At 40.6% G+C, this 27343-nt stretch overlaps 2 protein-coding genes across 2 annotated transcripts in view; both read left to right on the top strand.

The window, feature by feature from the left end:
• Positions 1 to 1218: 1218 nt before the first annotated feature.
• On the top strand, positions 1219 to 26342 carry SPDL1 (spindle apparatus coiled-coil protein 1). Its single transcript, XM_072990263.2, has 11 exons — positions 1219 to 1383; positions 2424 to 2600; positions 3665 to 3859; positions 4337 to 4486; positions 5694 to 5792; positions 11366 to 11476; positions 12951 to 13091; positions 13875 to 13984; positions 15160 to 15347; positions 16818 to 17118; positions 25634 to 26342. Exons 1-11 carry the CDS (start codon positions 1219 to 1221, stop codon positions 25779 to 25781), a joined length of 1785 nt encoding a protein of 594 aa, XP_072846364.2. The 3' UTR covers positions 25782 to 26342.
• DOCK2 (dedicator of cytokinesis 2) overlaps positions 17003 to 27343 on the top strand; it is a 386088-nt gene continuing 375747 nt past the window's right edge. Inside the window, exon 1 of the mRNA XM_072990261.2 lies at positions 17003 to 17118. Coding sequence (XP_072846362.2) covers positions 17085 to 17118 — 34 coding nt within the window. The 5' untranslated portion in view covers positions 17003 to 17084. The remainder of the gene's footprint in view (positions 17119 to 27343) is intronic.

Below are 27343 nucleotides of genomic sequence, written 5' to 3'. Positions count from 1 at the left end.
TGTATTCACAAAATCTTATTTTCGTATGCTTGCTTTCGTTCTGTCAATTCCAGTCCCTAGCCTATAAAGTGACTCCAAATAACTCAAGGTTTCCAGGTGACCAGAGGCTAGACTTTCCTGGGGTTCCATCAATTTTAAGTAGTTCTTTACATCATTATAGTCCTGGCATTATTTGCTGTTCCTTCAATGTTCACATATGTTCTGGAAAAAACTTTTCCTTGATTTTAATCGGGGAGGGGCAGGATGGTAGCTTGATGTGCATTTCATCAGTATGGTTTAGTTTTTCCACTATTAGCTGCTATTATCAATAAGAGTTAGCTTCAGACATCCAGTAATGATTTACAGCTTTCCCAGAGTGCTACATCTAGTGGTTTGGATAGGTTACTATACCATATCGGGCTGGCATATTGCCTGTAGAGTAGCATAGGGCCAAATATTTGCAGTTATATTCCTGAACTAGTTCCCAGGAACATTCAGTGAATGTTGTTTCTTATGGAAGTCCTTTCCTTTGTATTTGGCTGTTTGTGTATGATCCAAAGCCTCACCTAGATATTTGGGGGCAAAACCATGCTCTAGTTCAGGGGTCTCCAAACTTTTCAGTATGACAGCGACATCATATATTTTACACATTTTCAAGGGCCAAAGGAGAGAAGGGGACCCCTGCTCCACTGTCTTTCCAAAGACAACGGAGGTGGGGGATCACTTCTGTCAGGCTTTGCTCCTCTTCCTATGTCTGGGCCAGATAAAAAGGCAAGGTGGGTCGGATGTGGCTCACAGGCCATAGTTGGACTCCCTTACAGGAAATCTAAACTTTCTGATATGTCTGCTTGTTTCTCAGATGAAAGGCATATATTTGAGTCTTAGTAGAGTTGGCTCTTAATGAAAACAGACTTTACTGATTGCGCTTGTATCTCCTAATATTAAAGACCATTTCCATTTTGTGAAGGGGAGAGACCACAGTAGCCATTCACAGAAGCATTTGTTGATGGATCTTTGTTGTGCACAAGATGAGGCTATGGTGGCCATAGTTTGTCTTCTGTGTTTCAGAGAGCTACAAGACATGGGTAGCCTTAATGGCCTTGGTCTCTGATAAACCCCACAAATGTATCATAGCTGTAGCAAGTAAAATATTAAATGACTTAATCTGTGCTAGCTTTAATTTTTCTTTAATGGTTTTCAGATTTGTGCTATTTAAATAGTGTACAACTGCTGAGGAAAATGGAGACCAGTGAAGACACAATTTCACGTCTTCGTTGTCAGCTCAGAGAAGCTGAGGAAGAAAGAAGAAAAGCAGCACAATATGGTTTAAAGCTGGTAGAGAACGAAAACTTGTTGCAGAATCGGCTAGATGAGCTGCAAAATGAAATTGTCAGCATAACAGAGGTGAACATTTCCTTAAGTTTTTTTCCCACTTAGTTTTTCCCCCACTTCCCTTTATTGCTATAGCAGCATGAATACGTTTTTAAAATATTAAATTTAAAAACATATAAGGTATATAAAACATGATTTCATGTTTAAAAACATGATTTTTTAAAAACATGATTTCAAAGTGTTAATTATGACATATAAAGCCCTAAACGGTTTAGGACCTCGATACCTGTCAGAACGCCTTCTCTCACCTAGATCTACTCAGTCACTCGCTATAGCCAGGAAAGACGGCTGAGGGGCCTGACGCTGAGAGAGGCCCAGAAAGAAAGAACAAGAAACCGGGCCTTCTCGGCAGTGGCACCTTGGCTTTGGAATAACCTGCCATCAGAGATCTCCCTGGCACCCGCGTTATGTGTTTTTAAGAGCCAATTAAAGACTTGGCTCTTTAGGCAGTCCTTCCCTCCTGTCAATACTTGACTTTTACTTCTTACTTAATATTTTGTTTCCTATTTTCCACCTTGATTAATACTAATATTGTCAATGTAAATTGTTGTTTTAATTGTTTTTATGAATAATTTTATTGTGAGCCGCCCTGAGTAGGCATATGTCTAGAAGGGCGGGATAAAAATCTAATAAATAAAATAATTGCCAGGTTTGGAGAGGTCAGACCAATCTTCTACCTATTTAATTCCTTAGTAATTGCTGCCACCTTATGGAATATTTGTCTCATGCTCCTTTGTCTACCTTACAGTGAATTGAGTTTTTTTAGGCTATATGCCATGAATTGTATTTATAGTTAGGCAACATAAATTTGTGGCATAACTTTGCTATTCTGTTTAGCATTCCTTATTGCTTTTTTGTATGTCATTACTAAATCTGTTAAATATTTCTATGTGTGCAGCAGATTTTGAACTCGACTCCCCTTTTACAGCTCTGATGGACTACCTGATGTCAAGTGTAGACAGACCCCTTTTGACCCTTGCTGAGGCTTATACATATACCTGACAGGATGTTTTCTGTCCTGCAGTGAATGTCTCTGAAATATTCTTTTCTAGAATTTTGAACAAGAAAAGTATACACTCCAGAGAGAAGTGGAACTGAAGAACAGAATGCTGGGGACTCTGAATCTTGAATATGACACTCTTAAACAGCAGCAAAATATTCAAATAGATACATTGCGTGGACAGTTGGAAAGACTACATGGACAAGAAATAAATGAATTTAAGAATAAGGTTTGCAGTATACGTACATGGGGTGTACAAATTTTGAGGATCATGCTTGCTGTGAAAGTGCTCTAGACCAGCGGCCCCCAACCTTTTTGGAACTGTGGACCTGTTGGGGGGGGCTAGGGCACCCGTGTGCTTGCGGGGGGCGTGCTGCATCCATGGGCAGGTGTGTTGCAGGCCACAGACTGGCATCAGGCTGCGGGGGGTGTTGGGGACCCCTCCTCTAGACCAGTGGTTGCCAACCTTGGGTAGCCCAGATATTCTTGGACTCCCAGAAACCCTGGTCAGCACCACTATTGAAGGTTTCTTGGAATTGTAGACCAAGAGCACCTAGGTTATTAAGGGTCGGGAGCCACTGCTCTAGACATAATTAAGTTATCAATTAAGCTGTTTTGAGTTAGAGTAGTTTCCAGTTTTCTTCTGCACTGGGTAGTTAATTATTACTTTCCTAATAACTTACATGGTATATGGTAAAACAGCAGTATAACTGAAGATCTATTTGTTTGGGATTCTCAAACTGGGATATGTAGTTTCTGCCCTAATTCTTGAAACTACATAATTCAGAAGTGCTTGAGTTAGTAGATAATTGAGGAACAAATGATCTGTCTACAATTGGCACGTCTTGGTTAGATGTAAACCTAGGTGGAAAACAATCTGGAATTTAACATATAGGATGATTATAAATACATTTGCATTGAAAAGAGTCTCTCCAGTTCTGGCAACTCCCTGGTTGTTCTCATTTTACTGTAAGAAAATATGCAGGTGAAGAAATTACAGCTTCTTGAAGGTAATCAGAGTGTCTTCAGAAAGTGGCATCAAAACTGCATTCTGTTCCCTGTCTGTTTTCCTTGGGAAATGTAAGAAGTGTACTGATATCAGTTTGGTTTAAGCCTCCTGATATCATTGATGTCTACTTTTGTAAGCTTCCTCAAGTTGCATGATAGAAAAGAGACTGGATGTGTGTATTAAAAGTAGTTTTCCACAGCTAAATGCAAAAATAAGTTGGGAAATCTGAATAGGGGTTCTAAAGCACATTTTCTTTTCCTCTGGAAAATAATTCTGTTTGTAAGGTGGAAAAACTGAAATCAGAACTAGATGAAGCACTGCTTAGTGAGAAACAGCTGAAGCACAAAGTGGACCATCTGAAGGAAGTAATTGCTTCTAAATCAGAAGAACTACGTGCAATGTCAGAACGTGTACATGAAACCATGTCTTCAGAAGTTCTCAGTCTTCAGCTTGAGCTGCAGGCACTTGAACAGGCAAAGGTATGCAGCAAATTTAGAGTATAATATTTAATGCTGTGTTTCCCCGAAAATAAGACAGAGTCTTATATTAATTTTTGCTCCCCAAAAAAGCAGTAGGGCTTATTTTCAGGGGATGTTTTATTTTTTCATGTACAATAATCTACGTTTATTCAAATACAGTTGTGTCATCTTCTAGTTGCTGCACAGTGATGGCTTTCACTTAACTAGGGCTTATTTTCAGGTTAGGTCTTAATTTCAGGGAAACAGGGTAGTAATTATCTGGTATCTCTGTTCATACACCATATACAGAGTAACTAGTGAGAGCAATATTTTCAGTACAGAATGCTGGGGTTGTAAACTGACCTGTAGCTTATCATTATTTAGCATTACAGAAAACAGTAATTGATATGCAGATCTGTGCTCCTGGCTGCATTTTCTTTCTGTACAGAAAAAATGTTAGAAAAAGCATGTTCATTATAGTATATTTTTCTGTGGCAGAGAGATCTTGAGGATAAGGTACGTGATCTCCAGTACAGCAAAGAACAGCTAGAACTTGGAAATAGCAATCTGACTAATCGTGTGTCACGTCTTGAAGAAGAGAAAGAAGAGAGAGAGAAAGATCTTGTGTCCTATTGCAATGCATTAGAGGTAAAGTATTGTCCTACTGTTTGTAGCAGTGATATGTAGATTTATTTATTTATAAATAGTAATGTGGCTTGCTTTCTCCTAAAACCTTTGGCATAATTCGAGATGACTTGTTGAAGTTCTGTGGTACAAGTTAGACTATTCAGAATACTGTCAGGGTCATATAACAGAGTAGCTTGAAGTGCTTGGCTTAAATAAAGGGTGGCTACAGCTTGGAGAACAAGATGGACAAAACCTTTCTGGAACAAGATTGCAGGACGTATTTTTGGAATTTCTTTAAAACCAAGCTCTTCAAGCGTGTCCTTGACTCCTCCTGTTGGGGATATATTTCAGTTTGATTCTGTGGACCAGATACTTGTAGGTGTGAAGTCTATATCTTGTTATCTTAATAGTTGCCTTTGCTAACTGAATGAAGCCACCCTGAGTAGATGTTGTCTAGAGGGGCGGGGTAAAAATTGTATGAATGAATGAATGAATGAATAAGAGTGCTAAAAGTAACTGGTAGACACTTGTTAAAGAAACACTTTAGCTCAAACATCTTGAATAACTAATGGGCCAAAACCCTGTTGACATAAAGTTATTTTTAGGAGTCAGGGGTGTCATCATCCAGTGTTGGTAGTATTTAATTGAAATGAAATGAATGTTTTCTATCCCCCTATTTCAGATTTTGAGGCTCCCCAGGGCTTGCTATTGCTTTGAAGAAGCTCTTGATAGCCTTGGGAGGTGGAGAGGAACCCTTAATAGCAAAAAACCAAAAGAAAAATAACTGCTGGCTCTCCTGGTCCCACCAGTAGCAATTTTTTTACTATGAAAACGCTGCCGCCACCACCCATACCAAGCTTCCCAAAGGCTTCTTCAGGGCAGAAGGGAGCCCGAGGGAGTCTTTCAACTAAAAATGGGGATATTAAGCTTTCAGTTCATTTAAATACTAGCTGTGCTGGATGATGACACCATCCGGTTCCTCAGTGAAACTTTATGACCCATAGACATACTGAAATTGTTCTTCTATTTCAGATAGTGAGAAATGTAGGATTTTGTGATATGTAGCAACAGTAATAGATAAGCTTATAGATAAAAATAGGAGATAAAAATGTGAAAGCAAAAGCAGTGAAGCAACAAGCATGTATAGTAAACGGTTGTCTTATTGTAACATGTATTTATTTGTGACAGTATTGTGGACACCTAATGATCTTTGTAAACTTATATTTAGAAAGCTCGGGAGGCAAACAAAGACCTTCAGATGCAGCTTGACCATGCACTGCGGCAAACCCTGGATCCTTCCAGTAAAGGCAATTCTTTGTTTGCTGAGGTAATGTCCTTATTGCTAACCAAAAGAATGTATGCCAGTAAATTCTAGCAAAGACATTTCTTACGTGAAACACTTCTGTTCAGTTAAAGAACTGATCAATTTATTTGAACTATTTATATACATGTAACTTATATTTAAATATGTATTGATTAATAACATTCTAGCCTGGCTGGATAGCTCAGTGGTTTAGGATGCAGAGCTAAAGTGTGGGAGTTTGATTCCCCACTGTGCCTCTTGTGAGTAGAGCCAGCTTGTGTGGCCTTGGGCGAGCTGCACACTCAGAGAAAGGTACTGGAAAATCCCGAGAATAGTCAGAATTTACTTGATGGCACATGATGATGATGATGATGATGATAACAACATTCTAGTATATTTATAATCATAGTACATCCTTTCCGGATTGATCTATTCAGAAATCATCATAGTATTTCAGAAACTTATAAATTTGTTAAAGTAATTCCAAATGAAGTATGTGTGAGTAATGATATGCTATGTCAGGTACCTGTTAGTCAATATGGAAGCCAATAACCCTCATGGTTTCTTCCTCCACTGTGAGCACTGCTGGAATCCCAGTGAGGATGCTGGTTGCTGTGTAGCCTGCAATACAATTCATTGATAGTGCTGCCTGGAGAGCCAGTTGCCCTGCAGTGGGTTGAGGTCAGAAACATTGCTGGCTTGGATAGTGGGGTGGCAAGGATAGGGACTAATAAAGACTGTTAACAACACAAGAAGAGGAGACCATCTATTGCTGCTTAAAGGGAAATGAAGCTCCCCAAATTTGGCATCTTGGATGTCTCCTTAAGGTAGAAAAACAAGCCTTTCTAACCAAAGAGACCTAATTCTTTGAGGGTAAAGCAACAGAAGGGTATTGGGGTCTGAAGAGGGGTTATGTGACCAATACCCTTGTTGAATCCTATCAATAAATAGTGACCTGAGCCACAACAACTGAGGCTGATGCTTCATTGTGTCACATCAGGGCTGAATTTGATGCATACCTGCTCTCATGGAGAAGGTAGGACAGGAATGGAAGCCTTTTCTACTTTCAATACCCGCATGTTACTAATTAACATTCTTTTAGTATCAGTACATGTAGCAGAACAGGGATAATTCAAAATGTGTACCTAGCATCAAATCAAAGTGAAGAAAAATTCTCATTTTGAGGAATTTCCCATGCTACTCTGAATGTCGGATCTGCAGGATTTCTCTGAAATTAGAACACTCAGACCCTTGCTAGGAATTCAACAGTGCTATGAACAACTACTTATTGCTAAAGGATGACTGAGTGTGAACTGCCCCAGCAAATACAGGTGTTTAATTGATTAATCCATGTGTGGCTTTATGTATGTATTTATTTATTTGAAATGTGTATACACTATCTTTCTCCCAAAAAGGATCTAAAGTGGCTTACAGTATTAAACAGTATTAAAAGCTAGGATCAGTAAAGTATTAGCGTATTAAAAAAATGAAAAAATATAATATTAAAACTAGTAGATAAATACTGTTGTAAAATCACAATTAAGACAACAGAAACTTAACAGTCCCATTTAATATTATTGTAAACACACTAATAGATAATGGATTGTTGTTTAATCATTAAGTTGTGTCCGATCTTTTGTGACCCCATGGACCAGACCACGCCAGGTCCTCCTGTCTTCCACTGCCTCCCGGAGTTGGGTTAAATTCATGTTGATAGCTTTAATGACACTGTACAACCATCTCGTTCTCTGTCATCCCCTTCTCCTCTTGCCTTCACACTTTCCCAACATCAGGGTCTTTTCCAGGGAGTCTTCTTTTCTCATGAGATGGCCAAAGTATTGCAGGCTCAGCTTCAGGATCTGACCTTCCAGTGAGCACGCAGGGTTGATTTCCTTCAGAATAGATAGATTTGTTCTCCTTGCAGTCCAGGGGACTCTCAAGAGTCTCTTCCAGCACCACCGTTCAAAAGTATCAATTCTTCAGCGGTCAGCTTTCCTTATGGTCCAGCTCTCACTTCCATTCATCGCTACTGGAAAAACCATAGCTTTGACTATGTGGACTTTTATCGGCAAGGTGATGTCTTGGCTTTTTATGATGCTGTCAAGGTTTGTCATCGCTTTCCTCCCAAGAAGCAGAGATCTTTTAATTTTGTGGCTGCTGTCACCATCTGCAGTGATCATGGAGCCCAGGAAAGTAAAATCTGTCACTACCTCCATAACGTCCCCTTCCCTTTGCCAGGAGGTGATGGGACCAGTGGCCATGATCTTGCATTTTTTTTTATTTTGAGCTTCAGATCATTTTTTGTGCTCTCCTCTTTCACCCTCATTAAGAGGTCCTTTAATTCCTCCTCACTTTCTGCCATCAGAGTGGCATCATCTGCATATCTGAGGTTGTTAATATTTCTTCCGGCAGTCTTAATTCCGGCTTGGGATTCATCCAGTCCAGCCTTCCGCATGATGTATTCTGCATATAAGTTAAATAAGCTGGGGGACAATATACAGCCTTGTCGTACTCCTTTCCCAATTTTGAACCAATCAGCTGTTCCATGTCCAGTTCTAACTATCTAACTGTTGCTTCCTGTCTCACATATAGATTTCTCAGGAGATAGATAAGTTGGTCAGGCACTCCCATTTCTTTAAGGACTTGCCATAGTTTGCTGTATCCTCACAGTCAAAGGCTTTTGCATAGTCAATGAAGCAGTAGTAGATGTTTTCTGGAACTCTCTGGTTTTCTCCATAATCCAGCGCATGTTAGCAATTTGGTCTCTAGTTCCTCTGCCCCTTCGAAATCCCGCTTGTACTCCTGGGAGTTCTCGATCCACACACTGCTGAAACCTACCTTGTAGGATTTTGAGCATAACCTTACTAGCATGTGAAATGAGTGCATATGTACGGTAGTTGGAGCATTCTTTGGCACTGCCCTTCTCTGGGATTGGGGTGTAGACTGATCTTTTCCAATCCTCTGGCCCCTGCTGAGTTTTCCAAACTTGCTGGCATATTGAGTGTAGCACATTAACAGCTCCATCTTTTAAGATTTTAATTAGTTCAACTGAAATGCCATCACCTCCACTGGCCTTGTTGTTAGCCGTGCTTTCTAAGGCCCACTTGACTTAAGTCTCCAGCATGTTTGCCTCAAGGTCAACCACTGCACTATCTGGGTTATCTGGAACATCCAGATCTTTCTGGATTAATTCCTCTGTGTATCCTTGCCACCTCTTCTTGATGTCTTCTGCTTTTGTGAGGTCCCTACCATTTTTGTCCTTTATCATGTCCATCTTTGCACAAAATGATCCTTTAATAGCTCCAATTTTCTGGAACAGATCTCTGGTTTTTCCTTTTCTATTCTTTTCCTCTATATCTTTGCACTGTTCATTTAAGAAGGCCCTCTTGTCTCTCCTTGCTATTCCTTGGAAGTCTGCATTCAATTTTCTGTAAGTTTCCCTATTTCCCTTGCTATTTGTTTCCTTTCTTTTCTCTGCTACAGTGGTGCCTCACAAGACGCATTTAATTCGTTCTGCAGTTAATGTCGTCTTGTGAAAAATTTGTCTTGCGAAACGCGTTTTCCCATAGGAATGCATTGAAATCTAATTAATGCGTTCTTATGGGCAAAAAAAGTCAGAACAAAGTCAAAATTGTGTTTACAAAGAGTTTATTAAGTGCTCTTTAAAGCCATGCATATTGTGCAGATTATATCAAAAATTTCAATAAAAAAACTTTAACTTTTTTAACATCATAGAAAAACATTTAAAAATCAACAAACATGAGGCAGGAACAAAAAACGGAATACATTCGTCTTGCGAAGCATGGCCATAGGAATATTCATTTTGCGAGTCATCAACCCCATCACCAATACTATTTGTCTTGCGAGTTTTTTTTGTCCCATCTTGCAAGGCATCTCTGTATTTGTAAGGCCTCGTTGGACAACCACTTTGCTTCCTTGCATTTCCTTTTTTTGGGATGTTTTTTCTTGCTGCCTCCTTACAGTGTTACGAGCCTCCATCCGTGATTCTTCAGGCACTCTGTCCACCAAATCGAGTTCCTTAAATCTGTTCTTCACTTCCACTGTTTATTCATAAGGGAGTTGGTTTAGATTATACCTGACTAGCCCAGTGGTTTTTCCTACTTTCTTCAGTTTAAGCTTGAGCTTTGCTATAAGCAGCTTGTGATCAGAGCCACAGTCAGCTCCAGGTCTTGTTTTTGCTGACTGTTTAGAGCTTCTCCATTTTTGGCCGCAGAGAATATAATCAATCTGATTTCGGTATTGCCCATCTGGTGATGTCCATGTGTAGCCACCTCTTGTGTTGTTGGAAAAGAGTGTTTGTGATGACCAGCTTGTTCTCTTGACAAAACTCTATTAGCTTTTGCCCTGCTTCGTTTTGAACTCCAGGGTCAAACTTATCTTTTGTTCCTTTTAACTCCTGACTCCCTATTTTAGCATTCCAATCCCCTAGAATGAGAAGAACATATTTCTTTGGTGTCAGTTCTAGAAGGTGTGGTAAATCTTCATAGAATTGGTCAATTTCAGCCTCTTCCGCTTCGATGGTTGGTGCATAAACTTGGATGACTGTGATGTTGAAAGGTCTGCCTTGGATTTGTATTGAATTCATTCTCTCATTTTTGAGACGATATCCCAGGACAACTTTTCCCATTCTGTGAGGGCTACTCCATTTCTTCTATGGATTCTTGCCCACAATAGTAGATATGATAATCGTCTGAATTAAATTCACCCATTCCCATCCATTTTAGTTCACTGACGCCCAGGATGTCAATGTTTATTCTTGCGATCTCCTGTTTGACTTCATCCGGCTTCCCAAGGTTCATAGATGTTACATTCCAGGTTCCTGTGCAGTATTTTTCTTTGCAACATCCGACTTTCCTTTGACTTCCAGGCATGTCTGCAGCTGAGCATCCTTTCGGCTTTGGCCCAACCACTTCATTAGCTCTGGAGCTACTTATCCTTGTCCTCCGCTCTTCCTCAGTAGCATGTTGGACGCCTTCCGACCTGAGGGGCTGTTCTTCCAGTGTCATATCTTTCAGCCTTTTGTTTCTGTCCATGGAACTTTCTTGGCAAAGATACTGGAGTGGCTTGCCATTTCCTGCTCCAGTTGGATTATGTTTAGTCAGAACTCTCCACCTGTCCATCTTGGGTGTCCCTACACGGTATAGCTCATAGCTTCTCTGAATTATTTAAGCCCTTTTGCCATGACAAGGCCGCATTCCGTGAAGGGAAATAAATATTGGATAGTACTATGTAATCTCCAAAATGTACTGAACCAAAAAGTGTTAATTTAAAATAGTTCATAGGGAAATTTTCTGCCTGAATTCCTGGAACCTAATTGTTTTAGTAGTGAACTAGCAAGTACTACTTTTTTCCTTGGCAGAGAAGCTTTTCTAATATAGTGGTTAATGTGGAGATATATGACTGATTTTGTATTACTATCATACCAGATTGTTTTCAAGGTATATAATCATACTCATTTGCAGTTATCTGTAGCTTTTCATTGAAATTATTTTGACTTACTGTTAATTTCAAAATGGATGAAATCTTAAGTAATATGTGAACCAACTTGAACAATGTTTGTTGTTAATGTGGTATAGGTGGAGGACCGTAGAGCAGAAACGGAACACCAACTAATCAGTATGAAAGTAAAATACCAGTTGTTACAAAAGCAATATTCTTTCACAAGAGAACAGCTTCAGAGATTGAAGGTATGGTGAATTCAAAGTTTCCTGCAGAAGAGACTATAATTAATGAACTAAGAATATAGCTCTTTCAATGTAAACAAAATTTACAATTTTTAAAAATTCTACTTACTTATTTTCTATCCCACCTTTTCCTTTAGATGACCCAAGGTTGCCTACAATGTGCATTTTAAAAAACAAAGCTCATTTAAAAAAAAACCCTGATAAACTGCAGTATTGAAACCCAATAGATTATCACACTAAAACGTGGTCTTAAAGCCATTAAAAACACAACAAAAATGTATATGCTTCACTCATTTAAAAAAAAATCATTCCTCATCAGTCAGTGGCCTGCCTATATAAAAATGCCTTCACCTGCTGGTGAAAGGACATGGCAGTTATCAGTATAGGCTACCTTAGAAGGGAATTCTCTTGGGTTTGGTAGTAGCTGCCTAGAAGGCGCTCTCTTGTGCCCTCATCAATAATGTCTGTGAAGGTCACAGGAAAAAAGAAAGGTCTTAAGACCCGGGCAGGCTTATATGAGGAGATAATCTCCTGTGAAATATCTTGTCCATGCCAGACAGGGCTTTACAGGTCATCATCAGGCTTTTGAATTGTTCCAGAAATGGGCCATTGAAGCAGTTGTAACAAAGAATTGCTGTTCATACTATAATAGATAATAGTCAGCTTATTTCTTTTTATTGTATTTTTGGTCTCCTCCCTCCACCCCTGCATCAGCTGCAGGAATTAGGGGCTGTAGAATGGGGTGGGGGCACATGCTGCTGACAGGCAGTATAATTCTTGGTCCTTATCTTGGATTTTGCTGATGCTGTGCTTCAGTTCACTAGCATAAAAGTCCATATCACTATTCTTGGTATGCAGTTGAGGGCTGTGAAGGATGGTCCACTGCAAAATTTACCAGCAGCTACTAGTAGACCATTTGCAAGACATGGAAGGAGGCAGGGCTTGGCAGGATGGAGGAGACTGGTCAAAAAAATTGGAGGCATTCCATGATACGAATCTTTGATCAATGTAAATCATCAGTTTTGATTATTGTAAATGCTGAACTCTGTGTTATATCACAAAATGCTTTTGAAACAAAACATTGGTTTTCAAAGCATTTTACAAAGTGGCACACTTCAAGTTTGGAAATCCCTTTGATTCACAGAACTAGTTTCACTGTTCTCTGGACCCTATTTAATTTCAAAGGCTTGGTTGAATGTATACGGTAGTGCAGAGGTCCCCAACCCCCAGTCTGCGGCCTGGTGCCGATCTGTGGCCTGAGCCGGACCAGGTCGCAGACAGACTCCCCGCTCAGCTGACTTGCGAATGTGCGTGTGCTCCAGCGCACCCGTGTGAACGCTGCGCCACTGTTTGCACATGCACACAAGGATGTGTGCGTGCGCATTAGTGCCAGCTGGTCCGCGGGGTAAGATTGGGGACCCCTGCTGTAGTGGAGCTTTTGTAAAAATGATGGCTCAACATCTAATATGGCTTGTAGCTACAGATGGCCACACTGTTACGAATGAAAGGTTCACATGGAGAACATGATCAGCTGGAACGTTTGCAAAGCATGCTTCAGCAAAAGAATGGAGAAATAGAAGAACTTCTAATGAAAGTGAAGCAACTAGAAAAGTCTACGGTATGTGTATAGACACTTCTTTTTCCCCCCGCCAAACTTATTGGCAAATGATGTAAGGAATGACATATAATTGGATTTGAAAACATTACACAGTAAGCATGAACTATGTAATCTGAATAAACTGGCTTGCCCATGGAAATGTAGTATTGCATCTCTCAGGATTTGTATTGAAGAGAATAGTGCAGGGAATGCGTCTCTATCCTTGATTCAAGTGTATGTCATTTCTGATGTGTTTCAATAGGTTGTGATTAGTTCTAAGAAAAGATTCTAGGCAACATTAGATATGATATTCCACTTGCATTTTTGGGTAGTCCTGCTTAAAGCGCTCACTCTGGATCTGTATTGTCAGCCTTAACTTTGGGAAGTTCTGGGCAGAGGAAAGCATGTTTGATGAGGGTAGCTGTTTTAGAACATTCCCTGTATTTGGTGAGAGTTACATAGCCTTTGCTACTTACTTTCAGGGGCTTAGGCAATATGCAGGCCAAGTGGATATGAGAACTTGGTTTAGTGATTCTAGAAAAATGAATGGATATATCTTCTTTTCTAGCTTAATTCCATAGTAACAATTGCAACCAGCTCACTGGATGTTTGTGTTTCATAGCATCTAGGGCATTGCTCCCTTTTATGGCAGTCAATCTTCTGTAATATTGTGCTACTAACCACCTGTTTTTCCTGTCATAATTCTAATTATCTGTTTCTTTTTGCCATTAATATTTAGGCCCAAAATACTGCAATGATCAAATGTACATGGCTTTGGTTTTTCTGTTTTAATTGCCTCCCCAGACAGCATCTGAAAATTCAAGGGAACTGAAAGTTTCTAACACTTCAGAATGTGTAGAATTTGAGGATGGCTATTATACAGATTTACTTCAGATGAAACTTGAGAATTCAGAGTAAGTTTTGTTACTTCAGATTGTAGTATGCAAATTTTCAGTCTTATCTGGAGCATATTTACTAATATATTTGCCTAGTTCAAGTCTGAATACAGTCTTGTTTGGGTTGACAAGTTTCTTCTGCTTTATCATGGGCAGGTCATAGCCCATGCTGAAGCAAGTGCTCCTTATTTGACATATAAAAAGGAAATTGTTTGTCCGCATAACATTTTTTAGTTACTGTGAGACATAATATTCGGGTGCACCACCAATTAACATGCAGGGTGATTCCATGGTTCTGAAACACCAGCACTTACTTGCCCCTGTGTAATCTAATTATAACCCATGCTGTCGTCAAAGAAAAGTAAAAATGAAAAGAAGATCATCAGAAACAAGGCAGTGTGAAAAATAGAAATAGCTGCTTTAATAGTCTCCCTGTACCTGTCATCCACAAATGCATGTAGGATTCCTGTTAACACAGGGTTACATTTGGAATATCTTCTAACATTTTTGATAAATAGTATGTACATCATGGTGCTGGATCCTTGCAAGATTCTCTCTTCTTTTAAAAGTCTCCTTTATGAACCGTTGACGTTCATTTCTGAATCAGGCTCAGGGATCCATGGTAACTCTACTGAGCATAGGATCTAGACTGAGTTGAGTTGTTCCTTCCCACTATTCCCTATGGCCTATATGTGTTCCATGTTTGGTAAACTATCATTGTGTAAAGATGCCTTCCTTTTCTAAATAAACATTTTGTATATGTTGTATACAATATATTGTGTTTGGTGAATACTAGACTGAGCTGCGAGTCCCATTTGCTTTCTGGCATCTATTAAACCATGGGTCTCCAAACTTTTGGCCGTGAGTGCCACACTGGATATTTTCAACATTTTTGAACGAACACACTCTTGCACATGCATGAATGGGCTGAAGGGACCGGGCTGGATAAAACAGCAAGGCAAGCCAGATGTGGCCCGCGGGCTGTACTTTGGAGACTCTTATATTAACAGTTTTACTGGCTTATCTGAAGATTGTATACATGTGGTGGTAGGAAAAATGGATTCATTCACAAGTACTAAAACTGAACTATGAAATTTAGAGAGTTCACACCTGAAGTGATAAGAGACCTAAGGAATTAATGTTTTTGCAGCTATGTCTTTTATACTTAAACTTTTTTTAACCTTATTTGGCAGTAAAGAAATAGAAAATTTGAAGAGTGAGTTGTCTTTACAGCGGATGAAGGCTTTGTTTGAAAGTCAGCGAGTCTTGGAAATGGAGCGGAAACTTTTTGCAAGTGAAAGACAGCTTGAGGCTTCTCAGAGCGAGACCATAAATTTGCGTGTGTTAGTTGATGAATTGAAAATCAAATATGAGCCTGAAGGTAAATTGTCAGTTAAATACTTGGCTCTTTAGGCAGGCCTTCCCTCCAGCCAACACTTGATTTTTTTCTCTTTAGTTTTCCTTTTTCCCATCTTTAACTTTTAAATTTGTTGATTTAATTACGTGATTGTTTTGATGACTATTTTTATGACATTTTATAACTGTTGTAAGCCGCCCCGAGTAGAGTCTGTCTAGAGGGGTGAGGTAGAAATTGAATAATAAATAAATAAATTGCTGTTTCTCCCTAGCAAACTTTTGTTTGTGTGCATACTTTACTGTGAAAGTAATATTGGAGCAATTCTAAAAGTTTTGTAAAAAATGGGGATTGTCCTGTACTTAATCTGTATTTTGTATGATAACCATGAGTAAAGTCATATTTGTTTGATAGTTTTATTGCCCTTTCAGTATGGGATACAGTGGTGCCTCACTTAGCGATGTTAATCCAGGAAAAACGTCACTAAGTGATTTAATCGCTAAGCGATTTAAAAAAGCCCATAGGAACATATTAAAACGTGTTTAATATGTTCCTATGGGCTTAGAAACTAACCTTAAGTGAAATTCCTCCATAGCAGCGGCCATTTTGGGTGCCTCTAAAGCGAGGCAAAACAGCGGCCGCCATTTTGGAACCGCCGATCAGCTGTGCAAAAATGGGGGCTTTGCAATGATCGTGGGGAAGTGATTATCGCAAAGCTCCCATTTTCAGCCAGCTGATCGGTGGGGCTTTGTGATGATCGCTTCCCCGTGATCATCCCAAAGCCCCGCCGATCAGCTGTGCTTCGGCTCTCTCTGTGTCTCTCCACCCCTCGCAGCTCCAGCCTCGGCAGGGAGACTGAGGCACCGCCACCCTGGCTGAGAAAGACCCTCTGCGTCTGCAGCAACCTTAAGCCTGGGCAGAGGGTCTTTCTCGGCCAGGGTGGCGCGGTGGTGCCTCAGTCTTCCTGCCGAGGCTGTCAGTCTCCCGGCCGAGGTTGGAGCTGTGAGGGGTGGAGAGAGAGAGAGAGACGAAGCACAGCTGATTGGTGGGGTTTGAGATGATCGCGGGGAAGCGCTTCCCTGCGATCATCCCAAAAATGGGTGCTTTGCGATGATCGCTTCCCCGCGATCATCGCAAAGCGAATTTTCCCCATAGGGGCCATCGCAAAGCAATCGCTCTTGTGATGGCAAAAAGTCCATTGCAAAGCGATTTCGTCGCTATGCGAGCGATCGCTATGCAAGGCACCACTGTATTTTAAAGTGATAAAATGACTCATGAACATACTGAGCATTGTCTTCAGTGAAGCTCATAAGCTCAGATAGGCAAATACACAGTTTGGCTATCTGCAGTCTGTGCTGGCCTCAATGTATATCGAGTTTCCCTTACTCTTACAAGATTGTTTCTGGCCTTTCTGGAATTAGTCACACTTTGCTGTTTATAATGGGTGCACTCATTATTAGAGCAGATCTCTAGCAGGGTTTCTGTTTTGCCTCCTAGAGTTAATGAAAGACTCAGTTAGTCTCAAGAAGGCTCCAGCAGACAGCTTAAACAGCAGAGTGCCCTCAGAATGTGAAACATCCTGCTTGCTGTCTCAAAATAAGGAAGATACAAACCAAAGTAAAGCTTCTCTGAAAACTACTCTTCAAGCATTGTCAATGAACTTAGTTCCTGCTCCAGCAATGGAAGAGAAGTATTCTCAGCCTGGAAGAAAGAGAGTTAAAATCAAGGAGGAAGAATTTGAGAGGACAGCTATAAACAAGAAAGATGGGAATGATTTTGGAGCTCCCCTTGGTACCAGGTCAGTGTCTTCTAATATGTATGTGCAAGGTAATCAGCACAGACCTGCATCTTTCTTTTTTCGCTGCATGAACTTTGCTATCCACTTCTTCATTTACTTTCTCAGTATTGCATGCAGTGTGATCCCCCAGCTTCAGCTGCCTATTTTGAAATTTCCAAAACTGTTTAAAAAAGCCAAGCTAACAAAGAATAAAAAGGACTTGTAAATCATGGACTTCAATCACCTTTACAGCTAAAAGATTTCTTTTACTTTTAAAAATCACTGTTATAATCTAGTGCTTTTACTATATTTTCTGTCTGCATTAATAATTGTATTAATCACTGTATTGTGCTTTCATGCTTATTTCTAAATTAGCATGCGTTACAGCGTAAGATGGCAGTGGCAGCTAAAAACTGCTATTCAATTGGTAAATGCAGGATGGAAAACAGTATTCTAGTTTTACAAATGAATTAAATGACGCAAGCTTTTAACAAATGTATGCATAGTAAAAAAATGAAATCAGTAGGGAAGGGCTCACTTATTAACCTTTTCTTCCTGTGCAGGAATACTGGAACTGCCAAGAGTAAAGTCTATTTTACTTATTATTTATTCTCCCTTCTTCCAGACATGCACATCGTTATATTTTCTATTTGAAGTATGAGTTTTGTGTCAAAGCTCTTGAGAAAATTAGCATTAGATGTATAGTATGATGAGGTACCACCACTTTTTTTTTCTACTACAGATTTCATGGTTAGACTACTGACAGTATTTACCATTCCTGAGTCAGCAGATATTATTGGATAGATGGGTAATACAGGCCACACCTTATTACTAGTCAGTCACAATGCTACTGTACTGATGATTGCCTTCCTATAAAAACTGACAAAGGCACACAAAATAAAATTTTGTGCATCTACTCATAATAGCAACTTATTAAAAAGAAAGAAGTATGGCTGGATATGTTACTTTGCATAATGGTAAAAAAAGGAGTGATCATGTAGAAGTTAAAAAAAGAGTTGCCTTGGAAGATGGTGAACAGAATAATGGTTGTAGATGTGCTCTCTGCATTTGGTTGTTCTTAAGTCAGTGAAAATGCTATGTTTGGGTTTTTTCTTCTGCGTGCATAGACATAGATATTAGGCATGGGATTTTGGATTGTATGGACTACAGATCCCATAATTCTCCCATTCTGAGAGCTCCACCTGACATGCAGACACCTATGGACACCTAAATGTAGCTTATCTGGAAAAATGCCTAAGGTGGGAGATTTTGTGGCCTAGCTTGGTACAGTGGACCCTCGAGTTTCAGACTTTTCGAGTTACAGACTTCTCTGGCTGCAAAATTGAGGTTCGATTTGCAGCCGGAGAATCGACGTACAGACCAGAAAAAAACCAAAATGGAACAAAAACGGCCAGTTACGGGATTAGTCGGTTTTCAATGCATTGTAGGTCAATGGAGACTCTACCTACAGACTTTTCAACCTGCAGCCACCGTTCCAATACGGATTAATTCTGTAAGTAGAGGGTCCACTGTATAAGCTTCAAGTTCAGAAAGGAAGCTCCCAGCTAGCTGTGGGGCAACTTCCTTTCTGAAGGGGAAGCTAGGTGGCGCTAGGCCACAGAGCCTTCTAGCATAGGCCTTTCTAACAGGTGACCCACCTTTAGGTGTCTGTATGTCAGATGGAAGTCCCAGAATCAACGATTATGGAATCTGCAGTCCAAACACCCTTTGCCTAATGGGTATAATTATGCTTGCTCCTAAGCTTGGAAGCAACATGTTACAAGTAATGCTGAAACCAGTAACATGCAGGGAGAATAAGGAGATAGTAATGTCCCTCCTCCCCCCCCCCGCATATGAACACTAATGCACTAAAATGACAAGTAACCTTGATGTTTCAGTTTTTTAAAATTGATGTATAACCCTAGAATAATGTTCTGTATACTGTTTTGTCTCAAGACCATTTGTAGTACTTTAGCAAATCCCAATCAGAGCTAGAATTGTTGAAGCCATACTGGCAGTTCTACAGTGGAATAAAATGAGGTAGACAGTTCAGCAGTAAATATTTATTAGTAGTAGTCGTCGTCATCATCGTGGTAACACTAACTTCTGTCAGTATACTACAAAGACATGTACAGAGCTGTCCCTCAGAAGTACAGCGGTGCCCCGCATAGCGACGTTAATCCGTTCCAGGATTAACGTCGCTATCCGGATTTGTTGCTATGCGGGGGGGAACCCCATAGGAACGCATTAAACTCTGTTTAATGCGTTCCTATTGGGGAAAAACCTGCCAATAAGCGAAGATTCCCCCATCCAGCCGCCATTTTCGCTGCCCGGTAAGCAAGGGCAGAGCGCGAGAACACTGCGGGTGGCCATTTCGCTGATCCGGCGGCCATTTTGGAACCGCCGATCAGCTGTTTTCTAAACATCGCAATGAGATGTTTAGCCTATCTAAACATCGCAATGCGATCGCATTAGCGATCGCAAAAAACGGGTCGCTATGCGGCTTCATAGTTAAATGGTGCGCTCGTTAAGCGAGGCACCACTGTACAAAAATTGCGAAGTACCAAACATCAAGTAAATTAGGTAAATGAATATGGAAGCAAAATCAGATAATATTCCTCCCCGTATTAATTTCAGCAAGCATAGTTGTTCCAAAAACCTTGAGTACAAAAATTTAAAAAACCAAAGCATCATATGCTTATATAGCTTAAGCACTTTCTGGGTGGTTTACAAATTAATTATGCAGGCTACACTGCTACCCCCTGCCCCAGCGAGCTGGGTACTCATTTTACCAGCCTCAGAAGGATGGAAGGCTGAGTGACCCTTGAGCGGCTATCTGAAATTGCACCCTGGGTTGTGAGCCCAGTTTTGGTCACGAGCCGCTAATTTGTTGCAAAAAAGATTTTGCGAACATTTTTCCAGATTATTTGGATTTGACTCCTGATTTTTAGGCTTGGTCCTTTGACCTGTCCCCAAACAGCAGCAATGCTAAGAAATACGAAATATACAATAATAGTTAAAAGCTGAGAAACAAAAAGTCTATTTATAACAGCAACAACAATTGGTGATATAATAAAAGGCCTGAGTATTAGTTTGCTTTAATATGGAAGCTGTAGCTCATCCACAACGTTGTAAAGAGAGTCGTAGAAGCATGAACATGTAATTCAGCAACACATCCTGAATGGCTGATACTATGGGATTCTGGTAAAATATTTGTGGAACAGTATAAATTTATTGAAATCCAGGCATCTTAAAGTGCTTACAGTAGGACAGCAGTATCCATGGAGGATCAATTCAACCCCCCCCCCGGGGCAGATGCTGAAAAACATGAAAGTATTGTATGCTATATGTTGTGTGGTCTGTGGCCCCCTTGAGTGGACACCTTAGGTAAATACATCCTGGAAATGAACATACTGTAAATGGGTATTCATGGGGGGGTTGTTTAGTATTTTCAGCCAGTGGATAAGTGGATCAGCAGATACTAATACCGTAGATAGGCCAGCACTGCTGTATTTAACACAGCAAAAAATGCTGACTTCAAATTTAGTTCACATCAGTGCAACTTGAACATCTGTTAAGTGATGGCAAAAAAAACAACATTGTTTATTTATATGGACCCTATCTATGCTTTCTGCTTTTCATAGCTTTTTTCTCTTTGTTGTGCTGTTTATAGTTTCAAACTTTTCTTTTTTAACTCACAGAGCAGGGAAGGGCATCTTGCTTCTGGCTGTGCTGCTTGGGATTGCTGAAAGTTGGGGTCAAAACTTTTCCAGCCTTCCTATAGAGGGAACATTATTTTCCTATGTGAATATATGATCTGAAACTGTTGCATATTCTTCCCATTTTCCCCCTCCTTTCTCTTTCCCTTCACTTTGGTCTACCCTCATTGTTACAAAAACAAAGTAGTGAACACAAAGCCAATACAGTGGTGCCTCGACTTACGAATGTCCCGAGATATGACCATTTTGAATTACGACCAGCTCAGGCTGCAAAATTTTGCTTCTACTTGCGACCGGAGCTTCGAGTTACAACCAGAAAAAGGCAGGGGAAAAAGGCGGGGAATTCAAATTGCTAACCATTGGTGGCGAAGAGGCTGCTTCTTTGTAGCTCTTTCGCCCCAACAGCTAGAGAGTGTCCGATGAGAGGAGGCTTTGGACTGCCTGGCAATATGCTGCTTCCTACTTTTTAAAAACTGTTCTGGGTGGGTTTTGCAGCATGGTTTTGGGCTGCATGGTGGGATTATGTTTCTGTGCTGTGATGGGTCTTGCAGGGTTTGTTTGCTTTTGTTTTTTTTCCCCATTTCCAATGGGTCTTGCAGGGTTTGTTTGCTTTTTGGGTCCCCCCCCCCATTTCAGTTGGGTCTTGCATGGTTTATTTGCTCTTTGCTTCCCTTTTTTTATTTTTGCATTTCCGAAGGGTTTTGGACAGTTTGTTTGCTTTGTGCTTGGTATTTTGTTTTTTGTTTTTTGTTTTTTGTTGGGTTTTTTTTGCATTTCCGAAGGGTCTTGCAGGCTTTGTTTGCTTCCCCCCCCCTCCCCTTTGGCTGGAACGGATTAATCGCGTTTCTGATGGGTCTTGCAGTGTGGGGATTTTTTTGTGATTTTTTTCTTCGGCCGGAATGAATTAATTGCATTTCAGTGCATTTCTCACAGAAATGGTGCTTCGACTTATGACCATTTCGATTTATGACCAGAGTTCTGGAATCAATTAAGTTTCAAAGTCGAGGCACCACTGTACTGTGATGGGAAGGTAAGAGTAAGATGTTTTTCTTACTGAGTAAGCATTTTATTTTCATTAGGCTAACATGGAATGTCCATCTCAGGTAGGCAGGTTTATTCATATTTTGAAATAGTCAAATTGATTTATATAGTCAAATAGTTTTTAACACAACAGACCTGATAAATATAGATTGATTCAGTTTAGAGGCTAACTAGATAAAATACTGTTCTGATTATCTACAGTTAGCCTAATCACTCTTTGAAAAACCTGCTATTTACATTTTTAAAAATAAAGAGCAGGTTAGTAGTCTTTTGGGGTCACCAATCGTATAAGGGGAATTGCAGATGCAGTGAGAGCTATTTTGTGGCATGTCTGTCACATGCTGTCATGCCCTGGTCTCACACCTGCAAGTAATTAAGGACCTGGTCTCATGACAGCCTATGAAGTGCAAAAATCATTTGTATGATTTCTCATATAGTCATGACAAGGTAAATTTAAGGCAATCCTGTGTTACAGATTGTAAAGGACCTGGAGTGGCAAAAAAAGATGAAGCATGTAGACGGGGGGCTGAGGTGTGGTAAGACTTAAGAAGAAAATCAAATTGATGATAGATATGTGAAGTCAGCGATTGGGTATGTGACTCATGAGATGGAAGATAGACCTTCAGGGTTCAGATTAGAGAACAGAGAGGGAAAATGCAAAGATGGAATTAATTTAAAGAAAGAGTGTTGAGTAGCGTATGAGAAGTCATGACGTCATATGAAAACAATAATTCTAGTCATGAAGTTTGGTTGACTCTCTGTGTGAGGTGAAGCTTGTTTTCCTTTTTGTTCTTTTAAAGCATGCTGAAAGAAGAGCATCTGACATGTGTTTAAAAATCTCCAGTAAGGGAGAATCCACCACATTCTAAGGTAGCCTGGTGCATTGTCAGACAGCTCTTACTATCAACAAATTCTTTCTGATATTAAGTCTGAATTTCCTTTATTGAGTTTTTAAAAATCCATTTTAACGAAGGTTAGTTATTGAGGTTGTGGTTAAGGATTTCTCCTATTTAATGTCCATTTCGTATATAGCTACTCATTCATTGTGAGGGTAAAATTTTGAAATGAGAAAGGACAGGTGGTTAAAAATGCTAAATGTGTTTGCTTCGGAGGAAATGGAACCAGGAAGAGCCCAGCTTAAATTTTAAACTGCATCTGTAAAGACTGAGGTTATTGCAATGGCATGCATAGCTAAATTTTAGCTAAATTGAAAATGTTAGTGTGGATTAGCTTAAAGAAAAGTTAATGTTTGAGTATGCTAACTTCTACTATTAAACTCCTATAATATTTCACATCATTTGTGAGTCCATCTCTGTTCACAATGTCCTTACCTACATATTCGCGAAGGCTTTCATGGCCGGGATCTAATGGTTGTTCTGGGTTTTTCGGGCTTTTTGGCCATGTTCTGAAGGTTGTTCTTCCTGACGTTTCGCCAGTCTCTGTGGCCGGCATCTTCAGAGGACAGCAACCTGTACCTGCCCATTCGGTTCCGTGTTGACTTCAAAGTTCTGATGCTTACATTTAAAGCCCTAAACGGTTTAGGGCCTCGATACTTGGCAGAATGCTTACTCCCACACAGTTCTACCCGTGTCACTCGCGTGAGTTAGGAGGTGAGGCTGAGGAGCCTGACGCTGAGGGAGGCCCGGAAGGAAAAACAAGAAACCAGGCCTTCTCGGCAGTGGCTCCTTGCCTCTGGAGCAACTTGCCTCCTGAGATTTGCGCGGCTCCCTCGCTGGGTATTTTTAAGAATCAACTGAAAACATGGATGTTTAGGCAGGCCTCCCCCCCAGTTAATTCCTAATTTTCTTCCCCTCCTTTTCTGTTATGATTTATTCTGTCTTCCATCTTGTAGAAAAAATTTTTAATTGTGTAAATTATTTTATATATGCAGTGGTGCCCCACATAGCGACGTTAATCCGTTGCAGGATTAACGTTGCTATCTGGAAACATCGCTATGTGTGTGTGGGGAAACCCATAGCAATGCATTAAACTCCGTTTAATACGTTCCTATTGGGGAAAAACTCACCGCTATGCGGTGAATCCTCTATCCGGCCGCCATTTTCGCTGCCCGGTAAGTGAGGAATCCGGGCCAAAACACAGCGGGTGGCCATTTTGCCAGGTTCCCTGCTCCAGCCTCTCCCCCTCCCCACCTTACAGCTGATTCGCGGTGCTCTTTGAAGCTTCCGCAGCAGCTAAATAGGCAGGGAAAACACACTGGGGAAGCCTCTGAAAGCCGCGCTTTGCCTGGGTGGAGGTGTGGTAGGGGCAGGCCCGCCCCCCCTCACGCCGCTTTTGGAAGCCTCCTGGGGCTTTTTTCAGCAGTGAAAATGCACCTCTGAAAGCGGTGCTTTGCCATGGGGGGGCACGGGGTGGCGGGGGGCAGGCCTGTCCCTGCCACCCCACTCCCACCCCCACACACCCCCACCCCGGCAAAGCGCTGCTTTCAGAGGCTTCCCCAGTGCATTTTCCCTGCCTATTTAATTGCTGCGGAAGTTTCAAAGAGCACCGCGGATCAGCTGTAAGGCGGGGAGGGGCTGGAGCGGGGAAGATGGCTCCCGGCTCTTTTCTGGGACGATCGCTTCCCCCCCATCGCAAGCTGTGCAAAATGGGGCATTTGCGATGGGGGGGAGCCATCATTGCAAAGCGATTTTTCCCTATAGAGAACATCGCAATGCGATGGCAAAAGCCATGGCAAAATTTTCATCGGTATGCGGATTCGTCGTTAAACGGGGCACTCGTTAAGCGAGACACCACTGTATATGTTTTATATTTTGTGTTGTAAGCCGCCTAGAGTGGTCGTAGTAACCAGATAGGCGGGGTATAAATAAATAAATAAAGTCAGCCAACTAATTCTTCTGATCATCTCTAAGTGCAGAAGGGTTATTCCCCTCCCATTTCAGCAGAAAAGCAGCTTAATTTTCTCTTCCTTTCCTTCTCTGTTCATCATTAGCAAAGGAAAAATGCTGCCAGTATCTCAGCATTGCTTACATGTGACCCTTGGTTCTCAGCTCTGTCTATTCAAAGATCTTTCCTGGAGCATGCAGTTTCCTCTTTAAAATCTTGAAAATCTTTCCTCTTGAATATATAGCAGAGCTTTCTTATAGTTTTGCATCTTTACTTTCCTTTGTTCTTGTAAATAGTCTATAACCACTACTAGCCTTTGCAGTTTCTAGGGCATTATTTCAGTCACTATTAATATTACCTGTCTACACAGCATAGTACTTGTCAGTAGAATGTGATGATTTATATGGAAAAGAATTGGCTTATCTCCTCTGCTTTACTAGAGTTTTCTGCTGTTTACTTGAGAGGCAATTCTGATTTGCCAAAAGTGAGTGATATTCAGAAGTTTAATGTAACATTCATGCATCAGAGAGTTTCATGTGGAATAGTATAATCATCCTTTTCAGTACCCTCTCAAAACTAGCCAGATTAAAACATATTTCTTACTTTTGTACCTGAAATATCCAGCAAGTGTTAGCTGGGTGTGTTTGAATAGTCACTTGGCAAATTGTATTGGGCAAATAAATACAAACCTTCCAGCTTACTGACATCTAATGTTTGTTCGGAGTAAATAATCACATCTATGTCACTTTTTGTATGTCTGCCTCTTGCTTTTTGGCATAATATGGTATAACTGCTAAGGATGGTAGTAAAAAAGTAATTAGGAACTTGCAGCATTTCACGGGATTTATCATATTTTCAGTAGCATCTTAAACGCCAAAGTTTACATTGTTCAAGTTTTAAAAGTGAAACTAGAGTGGTTGCTTTACCTGTAGGTCTGACCCTCGAATAAAGACAGAAGAAAACACTCATGGCGGAGCTGAAGAGACAAGTAAATGTGAGAAGAAAGGCAAAAAGAAAACTTACCCTTTAATACATATGTCTTCTAAACAAGGTTCTGAAACTCAGTGTGCTCAACAGTAATGTAATATTTTTCTCCCTCTTTTTCTATGACTAGATGCCTTGTATGTTCAACTGTAGAGCAGTCCATTTGAATAGAAACTGTTGTTTCCTTGTCCAGTGCCTTTTTTTAAAATCCTGAGGCTTCACAGATAGCATATTTATTAGTAGACTAACTGAGCAAGTATAACAGTGAAATGAAATTCCTCAAAGCTACTATTTCAGCTGGGGAAGCTGTGCAGCCTGTCTCAGAAATTAGTAATTTAAGGGAAAGACAGACATATGAGCCAGTTGGCTAGCAAAGCATAAACACTGTAATAACTTTTTAAAGTATTATTATACTAGTGTCACACATTCCACATTGGAAAGCATGACACTTGTATGGCAAGTCTATTGGGATAAGACAAAATGTAGATCAGTGATTTTTCTTATTCTTATCTCAAGGTGTAAGTGTAACTGTGTTGCCATTCCTTTTAGATGTATTAATAGCGAAGTTGTACAAAAGTTTCAATTAAATAAAATTTTCATGCTATTGCACTTCGTTTGTAATTGCCATTATATAATAAAAAATACCCAGTACTTAAAGTGTGTAATGCAGTTCTTCTTTCTGATTGTTTCCTTGATTAGCCAAATAGTTCTGTGATGCTAAGAACAAGATAGAGCTAAAAGAAGCATTTTACTCACATTTATCTCAGGCTTTAACTCATGCTGAAGTTTTCTTCTACACTTAATAAATTTGTGTTCACTATGAGTGCACTTTCCTGATCTATAAACCTTGCTCTGGAAGGAAAGAAAGAAAGAAAAGTTTAGATGCAGATTTATTAGGACTTGCTTACTCCCTGTGCCAGAGAGAATGAATTCAACCAACGCAGAAAAAGATTCATGACAATTATCAGAGGAAGATGTTAGTTAAGGATGTTTGAAAGGACAAAAGCAACTGTAGCAGGTGAATATTGAAACATAAGTTGTGATGACCGCTGACAAACTTACACATCAAATGCATTAGGGAAATTCTATAATTGCTTTAATATCTCATCATAAGAGTAAAACTCTGTTTCATCATCACAATGGTATCTTGCAAAGGGGAGCATTCGCAAAGTTGCAAATACAGAGCTTCACTTAATAATTCCAAGTAATTTCCCCATTTCCAGAAACCACTGTGCAATATATACTGTATTTGCCAGCGTATAAGATGACTTTTTTGGCCCAAAAAACATACCTCCAAGTGGGGGGGGGTTGTCTTATATGCCGGGTGCACTTCAGTTGGGCCAGGAAGGAGCTGCCGTCGCCGTTGAGTGAGTGATGCGGGGCTGCGCTGGCTGGGGAGGAAGGCGGGCAGGTGGTTGGTTGGGACGGAGGGAGGGAAGCAGAGCCGCTCATGCCTGAGTGTCCAGAGCCCGCTGCCCCGCGCCGCTGAGCCAGCTGCCTGCTTGCCTGCCCACCGCTGGAGAGCCACTTCCCCCCTCCGCTGCCGCCGCCCGCCCACTTCCCCTCCTCCTCGCCGGCCATGAACTTCCAGGGCGGGCCTGGGCAGGCTGCGCCGCAGCAGAGCCGTTCACTCTATATTTTGAGTGGAAATGTTGGGG

This window comes from Pogona vitticeps, chromosome 2 (genome assembly GCF_051106095.1).
Source record: "Pogona vitticeps strain Pit_001003342236 chromosome 2, PviZW2.1, whole genome shotgun sequence".
NCBI classification, from domain to species: Eukaryota; Metazoa; Chordata; class Lepidosauria; order Squamata; family Agamidae; genus Pogona; species Pogona vitticeps.
Note: the sequence above shows the minus strand (reverse complement) of the source record. Positions and strands in the feature narration are given on the sequence as shown.